The 15,131-nt window shown below is 44.5% G+C and overlaps 1 protein-coding gene across 2 annotated transcripts in view; it reads right to left on the reverse strand.

Annotated features, from left to right (window-relative positions):
- The window catches only part of AFF1 (ALF transcription elongation factor 1), a 173,585-nt gene extending 158,729 nt beyond the window's left edge, over nt 1-14,856 (reverse strand). The window contains exons 1-2 of one of the 2 annotated variants that reach the window (XM_074993661.1): nt 14,725-14,856; nt 785-847 (exon numbers count right to left, since the gene is read on the reverse strand). In XM_074993661.1, the coding sequence (XP_074849762.1) occupies nt 785-819 (35 nt within the window). In that variant the 5' untranslated portion in view covers nt 820-847; nt 14,725-14,856. Of the gene's footprint in view, nt 1-784; nt 850-14,724 lie in introns of those variants that run through there. The other variant, XM_074993659.1, reaches the window with a different exon arrangement.
- Nucleotides 14,857-15,131: the final 275 nt, after the last annotated feature.

Consider the following 15,131-nt stretch of genomic DNA (forward strand, 5'->3'; position numbering starts at 1 on the left):
TCATGCAGATCACTGGGAGGCTTTGTGCAAAACAGAGTCTAGGATACCTTTTTTCAGTGTTCCAAGATCAAAATAAGCTTCTTCTTAAAAAAAAAAAAAAAAATTATGTTCACACAGCCACAGCACCGTGAAGCTGAGCATCCTCATTTACAGCCATTGTTCACAGACACAGCATTACAAAAGGAGTGTTCACATAAGCCCATGAATGCTGTGCTTTATTCACACACATTCATTTTCAACTTTAAATGGCGGGGGGAGAAGAGGTGTTGACAAAAGTCCTTCTCAGAGCTGGAGTTACTATTTCAAGGGAAAAAAACCTCTTATCTCGACTTTTCACACATGGCAGTGTGAACAGCTTCCCACACACCCCTTTTTTCTTCAGAAAAAAAGGGGTTTTCCAAAAAAATTAAACTTTTCAAGTGTAGACAAGCCCAGAATGTGTCAAATTCTCTGGGGCAGGCCGCAAACCACTGGATGTGTTTTAAGGTAAGGACCCACCCCACTTATCAAACCCGCAGGACTAGTGGCCATTGCTCTTGGGAGCCATCTCTCCCCCACATTGAGAGTGGGTGTCAAATTCTTTATTTATATGGATGAGACTGACAGTAATCTTTTGCTTTGATGAAGCATAGTAGATTTAAAACAAAACAGATCTGTTTTCCACCCCCCTCACAAAAAGTCTCAAAATGAATGAAGAGAGGTTAAATCTGAACCTATCTGAAAATGAGTTGAAGAAGTAAAATGCAAAAGGGTGTTCCCAGTGTTACCGTGCGCTAATTCCTACCCGTTAGTGCTGCTTGGTATGTCCATGGATGCCATTACCACCCTTCGGTGTAAATCAGCTCATCTGGAAAAGAAACGAGACCATTAATATGCAAGTTAAAAATATCCAAGTGTCTTCCCCTCAGTAAGACACAGCACATATTGATATTCAGCCTCCCTAGGTGCTACCTAAGGTTGCTTAACAGGGAGCAGAGGGATCACTTTTCTCCCAAATGGCTGCTCTCCATATGTGGTTCCACCCCGCAGGAGAGGAAACTGCATGCATCTAATCTCAAGAGAACTGCTCTCCTTGTAATGCCACCCTGCTGGAAACGTCTTGTTAATGCAAGACAGAAATTATACAGAGGAAGGACTGATATTGACACTTGAAAGGATATAGCTGCTTTTCAGCTTTGGTTGTCAGCAGTATCTGAGTCATCAGACAACTTCTCCGACAGCTTGTTTTCTAAAGCCATGTTGCAATTGAGCAAAAATGCAGGTACCTTACTCCTATAAAAGTAATGCTCTCCGATCACTAACTATGAGAGAAGACACAGCAAAACCAAAACATGCACTAAATTGTTCAGTGGCTCTCCCCAAGGTCAGCTCCCTCCACCACAACCACCCTGTGCCCCCCAAACCTGCAGTGCAGTCTGAGCTACCTTGCTAGTTTCAGGTCATCAACCTGATTGACCATGTGCAATGCTAGCTGTAGTCCACAGAGCTAATGGTTTACCTGAGGCAGTGACTCAACCCCCACATGTTCAAAAATAAGGACAATGACTTCAAAACTGAGATGATGTGAAAAACAACAGACTGGTGTTTCCTTTATTTGCCTTCTGCTTTTTGAGCCTGTAGGGTGGACTAGGGTTAAATTTGGAAGCTTTCTCCAGAGCTGCAAGGGTAAGAAACTTACTTTTTCTTTAAGAATGAAAGCTGAAATTGTCCACAAACTGTTATGAGATTCATGATAACATAAAGACAGTCAGCTACACTGCATTAGGATTGTTACTATGCAAATTCTGACAGTTTGCTCCATAATTTGCAATAGAAGGAGAAATAAAATAGTTCATTTCCCCAGAAGTTTACAATCTAAGAACTTGGTAATGAACACAGTGCTTAGTCCTGTAAGTCATCCCACTGGTTTGAACTGTTGGCTTCAAAGGAACTTCACACAGAGATAAGCCAAGCTAATTCTGGCACAAGACCACCTAGACTCTGAATGCATTAATTGGAAGATATTCTCCAGGCACATGTGGATCACTGTGGACACTAATGCAGGTTGGTCCAGAAAGAAGCATCACCCAAGCATCCTTCAGAACACTGGCCTGTTCAGGAAGCTGCAAGCAGGAAATGTCTTCCTGAAACAGAAGATCACTGTAGCGGGAGGAAGTCAAAATACTTATTGCAGTCCTGAAAGAAACCTTCTGCACCTTAATGCCATGAAGCCATACATTGGGAGCCCTGACAGTAACAAGGAGCAATTCAACAACAAGATGAGCAGGTGCAGAATGACTGTGGAGTGTGCTACTGGCCATTTAAAAGCCCGTTGGTGATGTCTGCACAGGTAGCTGGACCTGGCTGATGACCCTATGTTTATAGTTGCATGCTGTACCCTCCATAATATTTGTGAAGGAAAGGGTAAAGGTCTCACTCAGGGCTGGACTACTGAGGCTGAGTACCTGGAGGTTAAGTTTGAAAAGCCTGAGACTAGGACTATTGGAGAGTGCAGCACGGGGCCATACGGATCAGGGACACCTATGCACAGCAATTTGATGCTGAAATTCAGTACTCTCTTGCTATGCCTGGGTGGTGTGGTGGTTGTAATGTCCCCCGTGACTGTAATTGGTTCATATGACGCACCTAGTACAAAAGTGCCTGTTGCTTTTCTGGGGTGTGCTCCCATGGAATGGAACAGAACAAAGAATACTTTGAAATCCAAGAATTCTGTTTATCAAAAACAAATGTAGGCCATAGATGCAGCATGACACATCTGCACTTGAGGAGGTGCAGGGAAAGGAGGAGGTGAGGCCCCAGCATGTTTATGGATCTGAATATATCCAGGTAGCATATGCAGCACCATGCTGTCTGATGTACTGTCCTGGGGGAGCTACCATTCAGCAGGGCTAAACTGCATGGAGACAGGGCTGGAGAGCATCAGATGCCTGTGGGAGCCTGCAGGACTGGACAGTGAAGGGGCAGGTGTGGAGTGCAGCAGGTGCTGACTATGAGCAGAATGGTGGCCAAAACATGTTGGCAGTGAGCGGAGGAGGGTGCATGGAAAACAATTTTTTGTGACACAGCTGCTGGTGGGGAGTGGTCACGGAGCTGCTCCATCATCGGAGCCAGCAGTGCCTGGCATGTGTCAGTCTGGCACTCCTCCATGATGTTTAAGAGCCACTCGGTGGCTGCATTCCAGCGCTCAGCATTCTCCTTCCGCTCGTTCCTCTTGTCATCCCCAACCCTGCATGGGGAGCCCTATAATCACTAACATCCATGCATTTTTCCACAGGCTGTGGTAATCCTGCAAGATATTTCACTGCTGAGAGTTAGAAGGGGTGCAAGGGAGGGTCTTCTGTGACAATCTGGCTACCATCCTGGCCCTTCCACTGCTTGCCTGTGTGTAGCGATGGCTCCTCCTCCCCTCCCCCATCCCCCACCACTTATGGCACAGTTACCCTTAACGGGACAGTGAATAAAACAGTTCTATCAAGGAACCCCCAGAGACAAATAGCCCAGCCTCTGCTTGACACTTTCGATGAGATCTGTGAGGCCGATTGCCCTGAAGCAAATACTCTCAAAGAGGTAGCTGTGTTAGGCTGTATTGTGACAAAACCAAAAAAAAAAAGCAGTCCTATAGCACCTTATAGACTGGGGGGTCCAACCTGTGGCCCACAGGCCAGAATCCAGCCCATGGAGCCAGCAGCAGCAGCATGGCTCATGGGGCTCGGCATGGCACTTGGGGCTCTGGCAGCAGCTCCAGTGAGTCACTGGGTATGGGGTGTAGGGGGCCTGGCTGCAGCGCAGGGAGGGGTGATTAAGCCTGGGGAAAGCTTGGGGCTGCCAGGGGTCCAGCCTGGGGCTATTTTGTGTTCAACCACCAGAATATGTAAAAAATTGCCATGTGGCCCCGATGAAAACACACTGGATGCCCCTGTTATACACTAAGACTATAATTTCGTAGGTGATGAGCTTTTGTGGGACAGACCCACTTCAGATCTGGAGAATCCTGACAACTGAGATGTAGAAAAAAAACGGAAATAAAAGCCAATGGATCAGGTGACAGGGCAGAAGGAAGTGAGGCGGAGGGAAAGGGGGAAGAAAAAACAGCCTCTGCAAGTGTCTATTAAGTGGGTTAGCCTGAAGTGAGAGAGTCCATCAACACCTTGTTCCACCTCCGACTAGCCCTGTGTCAGTATCAGTACCACACAGACCCAAGCCTGCATCCCTCCCGCCAACAACTCACTTCTGCACTTCCAGAAATCAAAGCCACTTACCAGACACACTGCCTGCTGTTTGCGCTTCCCCAACCTCCAACTGGCAGCCTCCTCCAGGATAGAAAATAGCTCCTGACTGCAGCATCAGTGGACACCAAGAGATCCTCTGGATCTGGGTCCCCCCTACCCCTCAGCACCCTCATCCAGGATTTCCTGTTCCTGACTCGGTCCACTCTGGGATGACCCAACCAGCCCTGAACTATCCAGGGGGACTTCAGAATGGAGGCAGGATCACCCTTACGTATTTCAGCCACTCTCTGTAGAGCCAGCAGGTCGTGGGTGCAGCACCGGGGTGGCAGTTTGCCTTCTGCACCTTGTGGTAGGTGTATTGCAGCACCTTCACTTTGGTGCTTCATTGCACGAGACCACTGCAAGCCAAGCCAGCCCACTGGGGAGAGGTTCAGGTGTTCAGGCAGCAAGAAATGGGATTGACATTTCACAAGGCTTACAAGGGAGCAAGACGCAGAGCTGCTTAGCTGGCTGCAAGGCAGCAGACTTCAAACTGCCGAGCAGAGCTGCTGAATGGGAACTGCAGCCACTGCGTGGAACCCAGTATCAGCAACATAACGCCTTGTGGTGCCTACTCCACGCGTTTGTGAATAACACAGGGAAGGGAAATGAAAAGTGTCCCGGATGGAGCTGGAAGGTTTCCTGTTGCCAAAAATGGCCATTCTTCACAATAAAAGTCGAATTCCAGTGTGAATGCTCACATAGCCTTTTGTTGACAAAAGGCACTTTTGCTCAACAAAACTTGCCAGTAGAGACAAAGCCTTATTCCCTCAGGGGCCGGGGGGGGGGAGATTTTTTCCCACCCCTAAGCAATGTAGTTATATGTTATATTTACACATGTGTAGTATAGATCCTAGCCACTCTGGAATAGGTTGTACAAAACCTTAAAAATAGTAATTGATTTATAAGGTTCAATTGGCCTTTTAACAAACTTCTTTTGTTAAGAGCTGAGAAATGCTCTACAAAACACTGCTTTTGAGTAAACCAAAGTGAAAGTAAAGATAGACAATTGGGTATAAATCGCTGCAAGTATAAAACTCACATCACTTGCCAAAGGTACCGGAAGAAGGGAGCAAAAATGAATATTGGAAATAAATTCTAGCAGGAACACAAGCACAGAAATGGTTAGTTATCAGACCAGACCCTTTATGTGGTGCTTCTGAGAACATAAAATAGATTTATGGCTCAAGGACAGGCTACATTAGCATTATGTGAAACAGTGGGAGCTCAGCTCAATCAACTGAAATTAAAAGGAGTAAATGGTTTTGTAACTGGATAAAGAGGTTGACCTCTCGGTCACCAGTTTAATTCAGACCAGTCAGCTACCACTGGAAAGCTGTTCTGCACACTATAAGATGCAAGTTTGGTGGGCTCAGGTTGACCTATGGCAGCATCTCCTTCAGATCCGCACCACCACAACAAAACAAAACTTACTTTTGAAAAGACTCAGGCCTAGAGAGGAAAACAAACCACACATTTTAACCATTGCGAGAAACAGAAGCGATTCCACTTTGATAATAACAATGTAAGAAAGCAGCAGTACGAGTTCCATTGATATTTGAGAATTTAAAGAGACCTGACACTTCACACACTTCTCTGGCTTTCCCACCTCTAGTCACTGCACAGCCTCAGAACCCCAGCCTAGGAAGGCTGTGCCATCTCTGGCAATATTTAAGAACAGGTTAGGTAAGTGTCTATCAGGGATGATTTAGACAGTATTTGGTCCTGCCATGAGGGCAGGGGGCTGGACACAATGACCTCTCAAGGTCCCTTCCAGTCCTAGCACTCTGTGATTCTATGACTACCAAGTGCTGGGCCCCAGCTCTTCAATCTATAGTTAGGTATGGAAAGCATGGAGCTACCAATCCTCCACCCCCACCCCTGGCTGGGGGATGGCAGGCATTACCTGCAGAGAGGCTTCTCCACCACTCTAATAGGCCAGAATTCCAGCCAATCAGAGCAGCAGGGGTAAGGGATGTCTGCCAGTGGTGAGACAAAAAGCTCTCTGGAGAGATTTTACAGCTGATGCTGATGTTTCCCCAGCTGGGGCAGAAGTGGCAGCAGCACACAGAGATAACCACCACACTCCCAGCCTACTCCTGACCAGACACATACATCCCACCACAGAACCCTGCCCAGACTCTCACACTGCTCCTGTACCTCCTCCCACCCAGACCCCCCACCACCTCCAGCCTGCTCATAACCCCACTCACTCACTGCCCCCAGCCCACTTAGGCACCTTACCTCCCATCCAGACCCCCAATATTTGCTCGCTACTGCACCCTCCTTCCCACCCAGACCCCACACCTGTTCCTCAGCGGTCCCTCCCACACACTGAACCCTAAACCCTCCATTTTCAGTCCCTCCTCAGATCCCCAAAGAGTTAACCTGGTCTGAAGGAAACTACAGAGTAGCATGAGGAAAGTGGGGTGTCACAGTCAGGTCCGCATCAGTGAGGATTTTGTGGAGGATTTTTTTGGTTTGTTTTTCTTCTTAGTTTTATGGGGCAATGGGCTAATTTTTCTGTGGGTAAGTGCCCCCCACCCAATGAAAAAAGGTTTTCCAACCCTGAGGTTCTCAATCAGCCTAACATTAGCAGCACATGATCAAAAAAGCATTGGCCCCTTATGGGAGGCATTGGCTTCAGGAGACCCACAGAGATATCACAAGTTCATCACAGATTGACTGGGCAGATTAGGGACAGAAGCACAGACTGCCAGGTAGATAAAAATATCGGATTTTAAAAATAAAAAATCAGTTCTATTTAAATGGGACATTTAAAAAAATCAATACTAAATTTCTCTATAAAACCTAAGTTACAATTAAATCTCATCACAAACATGCTACACATTCACTTACATTCTCATAAAAACAAATTAATTATTCTAGTCTGTCCAGCCTAACTACTAGCTCTCACTTCTTCAAAGATCTGGGCTTTCAGTTTCTGTTTTTCAGCAAACTAAAAGGTAACACGGGCAAAGAAAAACACACTGCATACAACTGCTTTTGTTCTGTGTTTACGTGGTGAACTTGGCCAAGCACAGCAGTGGAGTTAGTTAAGACTGTTTTAAAGCCAGGGGGATGTCTATACTAGAAGACTAGGCTGAATTTGTTTAGGTCAGTTTTCTTAGCACCCAATTTTGTAAAGTCAAGGGTGCATGTCCCCACTGGCACAGGAAGCCATTGTAGTACGTCCCCATAAGGGTGAGCGGCTTCAACTTAGTCAGCAGTACACTGTGGGTTCCTATGCCACCGTTCCTGCTGCCTCTTTGCAGTGTGGGTTGTTGTCCCAAAATACTGCAGGTGGTTCCAGGTGTGTGTTGACAACCTCCAATAGTGCACTTGTCTCCTCCACCTCCCTTTGGAAAGGAACAGCAAAAAGGTGTTTGTGTGCACTTTATTTCACTGGGTATCCATTCAGACTTCATTGCAAGGCTAGCATGGAACCTGTCCAGCTTCAAACTGTTGCGGCAAATCTTATAACCCCTCACACATTGTGCTGAGGTAGTTGCAGAGCTTAAGCAGCCTTCAGAGCAAGGAAGATGAGGAACAGAGATGCTGGCTGCACTCAACCCTTTGTACACAGTGGACCAGCTGTTCTGGTGTTGTGAAACAAGGTCAGAGTGGTGGGACCACATTGTTCTGCTGGTAGGGGACCATCTGCAGTGGCTACAAAACTTCCACATGCTTAAAAGCCACTTTCATGGAACTTTGGAAATTGCTTTTCCCCCACCCTGAAGCGCAGCAGTAAAAAAAGGGACCTGACATAGAAAAACTGTTATGGTTTCTGGGTATAAGAGAGAGATAATCTGTGAAGCTTTTGAAGAAATTCATTCCTTTGGTAGAAAAGAAAAAGTGTGTCAAATGCAGGTGGTGCAAGAAGGCATATCTACAAGAATTGGCAACATCAGAAGGAAAACTGCTTGTTGGGAGAAAGTGACGTGGGTGAAGACGTAGATATGGCTGAATGGATCAATAACGAGTAACAAATACAGGTTGCACCCCCTAAAACTGGCAATCTCTGAGCCAGCAACATCCCTCTTCCAGGAGGACCAGGAATGCTCCCAGACCACAGAGCTGGGGCTGCAGGGCGAGCAGTTGGCAGCCCTGAGGGAGGACTGGGGTCGGAGTGCTGGCATCCCTGGCAGTCCCACAGGGGACTGAAGCTGCGGGGGGGGGGGGGGGGGGAAGGAGGAGGGGAACTGCAGTGGCAAGCCAGGGAACATGGCCAGAGAGAGGGTGGGACGTGGGGGGGGGCAGCAACCAGGGACCAGAGGGGCATTAACTTCCTCTGGTCTGGCAAAATCCCTTGTTTGGGACCACAGAGATCCTGAGGGTGCCAGATCAGAAGTCCAACCTGAAATTTACTTTGCAATGCATCAGTCTTCAAAATTCTCCCTGTGCCTTTTAGTATACGTGTGATTTGACAAGTACATTCCCAAAATGTTTGCTGTGTCAGCTGCTGGCAGAAAAATTTTGCTTAGCTAATCCTTATGGCCTATTCAATTAGTTAACTTGGTTCAGACTCTATCATTCAAGTATACAATATAAAAAGCTGCAGTAAGAAAAATCTAGAGTTGTCAGCTGCCACTGAGTATCATTTTTTTTTTTTATCTTATGCTACATAATATAGGCCCTTTATCTTGGAACATCACAGTCGTCATAATGTAGATACCGTATGTCTATTCCCTATTTTACTTCAGCATAACTCAGCTTTCCCGAGGGAACCTGATTCTATACATGTGTTGTCAAAAACAGCTGTGCCGGTAAATTCAATGGGGTTTACTTCAAAATTAAGTTCACTCTAAACACAGCCAGTCTTATCTTTTTTGATAACTTAATTTAAATCAAGTTTTTGGTTATTTAAATTGTTGTTTAAATCAACAATTTAAATGGTCTTGATTTAAATCAGTCCACCCTGTACTGCCAATACCCATGCTACATTCACTGTACAGATATAGAGCACATTAGTTTCTGCGATGAAATTCTGATTCTATTTACGTCAACGGAAATTTTGCCACTGACAATCTCACCAGCAGGCGTGTGAATCCAGCACTACATTCATTTAAGAGGTTTATTAACATATATCATATTTCAATAAATCACCACTCCTTGCGATCGTCATCTATTTTCTGCCTCGTCTCAGTTTGTATTTGCATAAACATTCATAAGCTTTCCGCTGCACTGTACATCAACATCGTAAAGAATTCTAGCAAAATTCCCAGTTTTGTTGTCAAAGTGAGCATGCAACTTAGTTTTTTTTCTTACAGATTTTTGTCAGTTTCTTCCTTCACTAGTTTTGAATGATGTATGTTACGTCCACTTCCCACTATGATTCAGAAATTCTAAGACGCCAGAGATTTCCTCTAGACCCACAGTCCAGACATGAACTTTCTTTTAAGTGGCTTACTGAATGCTTTTTTAAGCCTATTTTCAGTAATAAATTCCTATGGTCTGTGAACAAATGTTTTTTCAACTCTTCAAACCTTTTTGGAAGAACAAAAAAACATACTATCAAAATATAAAATATAAAATGCGTATGCATGTTTATACTACTTCTTTCGACATGCTAAGTTGCCACCTAACACTTGCCACTAGTAGCCATGCAAAACCAAGCACCTGTGACACAAGATTCAAATCTCAAGTAGAAAGGCAAAACATGTTCTAACTGCTAGGGAGACCTGTACTGTGGAGTAGGAGAGCAAAGACAATACAACAGCTGTTTGGAAGAGATTTAAAATTTTGACTGTTTGTTTTGTAACTCTGTACGTCACAGGTACAGACTCAACACCTTTTAAGTGATCTTGAAAGGTAAGTGAGAGTTTGAAAGTGGTCAAAACAGTTTAGTTCTTTCATAATACAAGTTTCTAAGGCTCTTAGAAAGAGCTGAATTCAAACTCTCATGTTGGGAGACAAGTAGGCTAGCGTTGAACACACCAAGCTTTTTGCCAATAAATTTGTCACCATTGATACCATAAATTCTGCTCCACCCTTGGTGAATACAAACATAGATGACTCTCCAAGCAGCTGCTATTCTTTTAGCACTCTTTCATTTAACCCTGAAAAGGTCCTGGGGAATAATCTCAGAGTCTCACAGGGCCTGGGGAATTTGACAGCTCTGTCTTGGATTAGTTTAGCTTTAGTGTTAAGAGGTATTTCTTTTTCATACTATTGTGAGCAGCAATGCAAACTTTTAACATCGTTTTTAAGTAGTTGTATGTATTCACATGCACACAAAATTCTTATAAATGACCACTTTGGAGTAGTTGGGCACTCATATACCACAGTAGTCACAGACAAAATACCTAAATTCAGTGTTTCCCAAAGTGTGGTACATGAAAGGATTTCACGGGGTACACAGCAGAAAATAAATTACTAAAAATCAGGAGATAAGCACTGGAACATCACTGGGAGAGAGGGTACGTTGATAAGGCCCAAGCTTGGAAACAAGTATGCAAAAACACTGCCTAAATTCACAGGATACCATTATCCTAAACCTGTCTTTTAAGTGAACGTTATCAACATTTAAAAGCATTATATAAAGAAGTGGACTTATACAGAGAAACTGCTGTCCATCTCACAAAGAAGCTGTAAATTATTATCAAGTAGCAGACTTTCAAGGAAGGAAGTTTAGATCATGGATCCTGGCGCACTAAACTCAACAATCCTCAACACTGGTTTATCAGGCTCCTGCGGCAGAATATGTCCAATATAAAGTATTTAAGGACAAGAGCATGCTCTAACACAACTGGGAGCTTTTCCACAACCCACAATGTTTTGAACATGTAAAATACATATAAGCTGTTTAAAAAACACAGACAAACCAAGGCACCTGAAACAGATGTGTTTTGTGTGACATTGTTGAAATAGATGTTATGCTAGCCCTTGTTCACCCTAACTGAAAAATACTCTTGGCAAATAAATGCACAGTTCATAGGCTTTGTGTTCCCAGTCACTGTTACCCTCACCTTCCTCTCCCCTATCAATGAATTCTACACCAGGCAACCTTATAAATACACAGTAGTAGACAGTTTATATAGTAGAAGCCTCAGAGGGGTAGCTGTGTTAGTCTGTAACTTCACAAACAAGCACTCCTGTAGCACCTTAAAGATTAACAAATTTGTTCACTAGGTAATGAGCTTTCCCAGGTAATACTTACCTTCTCTGATTTTAGTATAGTATACTATTGTATAGTAGGACAGTCGTATAGGGTGATGGAAAGGAGGACACCACACAGGCTGAATGATGATTTGTAAAAGTTAAGTTAACGCTATGGTATTTTTCAAAAACATTTCTATAGCTTTCAAAAGATTACAGGAGTTGTGCTGAGTAAGATAAAAGCTGCAACCTATAATCCAGAAGCTAACAGTCTATGCTAAGAACATATGTAACCCAATTAGAGAATGACAGGAATATGTTGCTCCCTTAGTTGTTACAAACATAAAGAACTGTCCCAAGAGTCTACAGGGTTTGCACCTCCTTATAGAAAAGACGTATTAAATCTAAGAGTCCCTGTGCAAGGTTTTTGGAAGTAACAGTTTGAACCCCTCTAATACAGAGCTCTCATCCAGCAAGCTCAGTAATCCAGCCTGATTTTAGTTAGCCAGGTGACCACTTATCATGGGTGTGGCCACGTTTCCTGTGGACCCATAAAGTGTATTTACAGTCACCAGTCCGGGCGCTCAGTGTTCTGTGCTGTTATTTAGCTGTAATTTACCCCTGAAATGTCTAAGAGCCCAGTAAACCAATGAGAGTGTTGGTAATGTGCTAGATAATATTGACCTCCTGTCATCCAGCAAATTCTCTCATCCAGCACTGGTCAGGTCTCAGGGGTGCCAAAGTGCAAGACAGATGGGAGAGACCATCTCATGTAATGAGAATGAGGTCACCTATAATGTGAAGAAAACCCTCTGCAGTGAATTGTGCAAACAGTGTTATTAGACTGAAAATGTACCACAAAATAAAGACTGTGGTGAATATGATTTTTTGTGACAATGAACATTTACTGCCCCTTTAATAGCGTTAGTCCTTGAGAGTGAGGATTTGTAATTTAGGATCCTATCACCGAAATCTCCACTGGAAAGCGCTTGAAATTTGGAAGGATTTGAATCTTCCAACACAAAAGAAGGGAACTATTGGCCCTCTTAAAATACCACAGGTAGGTATTTTTCAACCAGCCAGGTTTAACTTAAAAAATAAGGGAGTCTATTGAAAATATAAATTGCTGGGCAGGACCTTATCAGAGCATACCATGCTAAAGAGTAAATGCAAAAATAAATTCAGGAGAAAACAGAGAGCAAGTTTAGCATGGGAGTGACCACAAAATCAAAAAGCCTTTGGGCATCTCATACTGTGGTGGCACTTAAAAGGGGGAAATGCTTAGATTTTTGCATGGATTTTACAAGGATAAATGCCATCATCCAACCTAATCCTTACTCTACAGCCCTTCTGGATTTACTGGGCAGTGCAAAATTCATAAATAATCTGGATTTGACCAAAGGACACTGGCAATTTCCCTTAGATGCTGCCGTCCAGGAAAAGTCATCTTTCATAGTGGAATGTAATCTATACAAGTTTAAAATTATGTCTTTTGGATTAACAAATACAGACCTATGTTTCAGACATTTGTCAATAAAGTGCTGCAGGGTTTACACACTTTTGTCAAGGCCTACATAAGCTTGGCTGCTTTTAGTGACTGCTAGAAAATAAAAACAAAAAGCAGTCCTGTAGCACCTTAAACACTACCAATATTATTTATTAGGTGATGAGCTTTCGTGGGACAGATCCACTTCTTGAGATCTGGAAGACAGAAACATAGCTCACCTGAACCTTGTGGGGATTGTGCTTTGAAGGGGTCTAAAAGGCCAGCCTCACTGTTAAGGTATCAAAATGCAAGATGAGGGTCCATATTACACCACTTTTACATATGGGGCATCGGGGGCAGGGGGAGTGGGATGTGTTGCCAAGACAGCTGGTGCCAGCTCAGGCCACTGTCTCTGAGCTTCAACTCAATATTGATAAATGCATAGCTGAAATCTGTCTGGCTCACATGTATCAGTAGTGCTAAAATACTATTAGAATTATATAGTGACTTTATAGAATCCTTGTAAGTTGCTGCACACATTAATATCACTTTCATATTCCATATTATAAGGTAAAATTTCAGTGTTTGCATTGTAAGACACTATGTATATCACTGGACAAGAGAGGTTAACTGGTAAGTGCTGGTCTCCAACCAAAGATGTAACATCCTGGCCAAGAAGGAAGTATCATGGATGCCAGACAGACTAGTGGAACATTAAAAAGATGAATAAAGACTTTGTTGTTTACTCTACCTACCCCGCAAGAAAACATCTGGAAAGTAAATTCCTCCCACCAGAGAAGCTTTTAGGTCACAGCAGGAAGGTGGGGAGGAGGGGAATAAAACTTCCCATCAAGGAGGAACTGTATCTTCATGCTGCTCTGACTGTAAGGAATGATGATTACTTGGCATATGCAAAAGATCCCCAGTATTTAGCCTGGGGTAGCCCTAAAAGCATATTTAGGGCTTGCTTCTTAAAGAAGTGTCTGTTACTTTTTGAAAGTTAAAATTGGAGTTCAAATTAATGTATTGTTATTCAAGAGCAGATCCTTTATTAGAAATGTTATTTAAATAAAAGGGGATCTTCCACTGATTCACAGGAATATTCTTCCTTCTGGTTCATTTTCAAAATATAGAAAAATTAAATGTGCAACACTGCATTATGTTAAAGGTAAATGGATGCTCTGGGGTTAAGCCATGCATACACTAGCTAGCTTATAGTGACACAGGTGTACCAATCACTTATGTGGTCTCCCATGGACATAACAAAATTAATGAGCAGTACGTTCTATGTCAGCAGGAAAAGCTCTCCCACCAACATAGTGCTGTGCACACTGCCACTTACAATGGTGAAACGTATGTCACTGGGGGGTGTTTACTGATGAGCAGCATAAAATTTTGCCAACATAAATGGTAGTGCAGACATGGCTTTAAGCCCCACTCCTGCAAAAATTTACATGTGCGAGTATTTCCACGGGACAGCAGACCTACTTTGTCATGCAACATGGAGCAGTTTGCAGAACCGGGGAAAACTTGCTTAGGTAGAATAGTAAGAGATGTAGCCGTGTTAATCTGTATTCTAACAAAACAGAACAGCAGCCATGTAGCACTTTAAAAACTAACATAATGATTTCTTAGGTGATGAGCTTTCGTGGGACAGACCCACTTCTTCAGATTTGTTTACAAGCACTGCCCCTGCCGCCACCCAACGCCACAGGGAAGGCTGCAAACCAGAGACAAGAGTCCCAACCAGCTGGTACTCGCCGCTTCCTCCCTTTCCCCCCCCCACTGCAAACACTTCTTGTGCCCATCAGCTGGTGCTGGGGGCTGGGCTCTCCCTCCCCAGCATCCCTCCTGCACGCCGTCCTTTCTCACCTCTGCCTCGTCCGAGCAAGCGCCCTCAGGAGACGAGCTAGGGCAGGGGCCTCCGTGCAAGAGAAGGGGAGAGCTGCGCCTGCAGCTGGGCTCACACTCACCCCCGCGACCTGTTGCAGCTGCACACAGGCGGATTCCAGCCGCGGCGCGCGCCACAGGGCAGCGGGAGGGGGAAGGTGAACTTGGAGAGCGGGCGGCCTGGGAGAGCCCAAACCCCGCCTCCTTCTTGCGGACACGCCCCCCTCGAGGCAAGCGAGAGGGCAGGTCTCCTCCTTCCGCCCACCCTGTGCCTGCCGAGCGACTCCGGGAACGGCCGAAGAGCCGAGCGGTTGCAAGCTGAACTGGCTGTGGGGTAGCCCAGCTGCGAGGAGAGCGGAGGAGTCGCTTCCCCAGGCCCTGCTGCAAGC

Source organism: Carettochelys insculpta, chromosome 4 (assembly GCF_033958435.1).
Source record: "Carettochelys insculpta isolate YL-2023 chromosome 4, ASM3395843v1, whole genome shotgun sequence".
Lineage (NCBI taxonomy): Eukaryota > Metazoa > Chordata > Testudines > Carettochelyidae > Carettochelys > Carettochelys insculpta.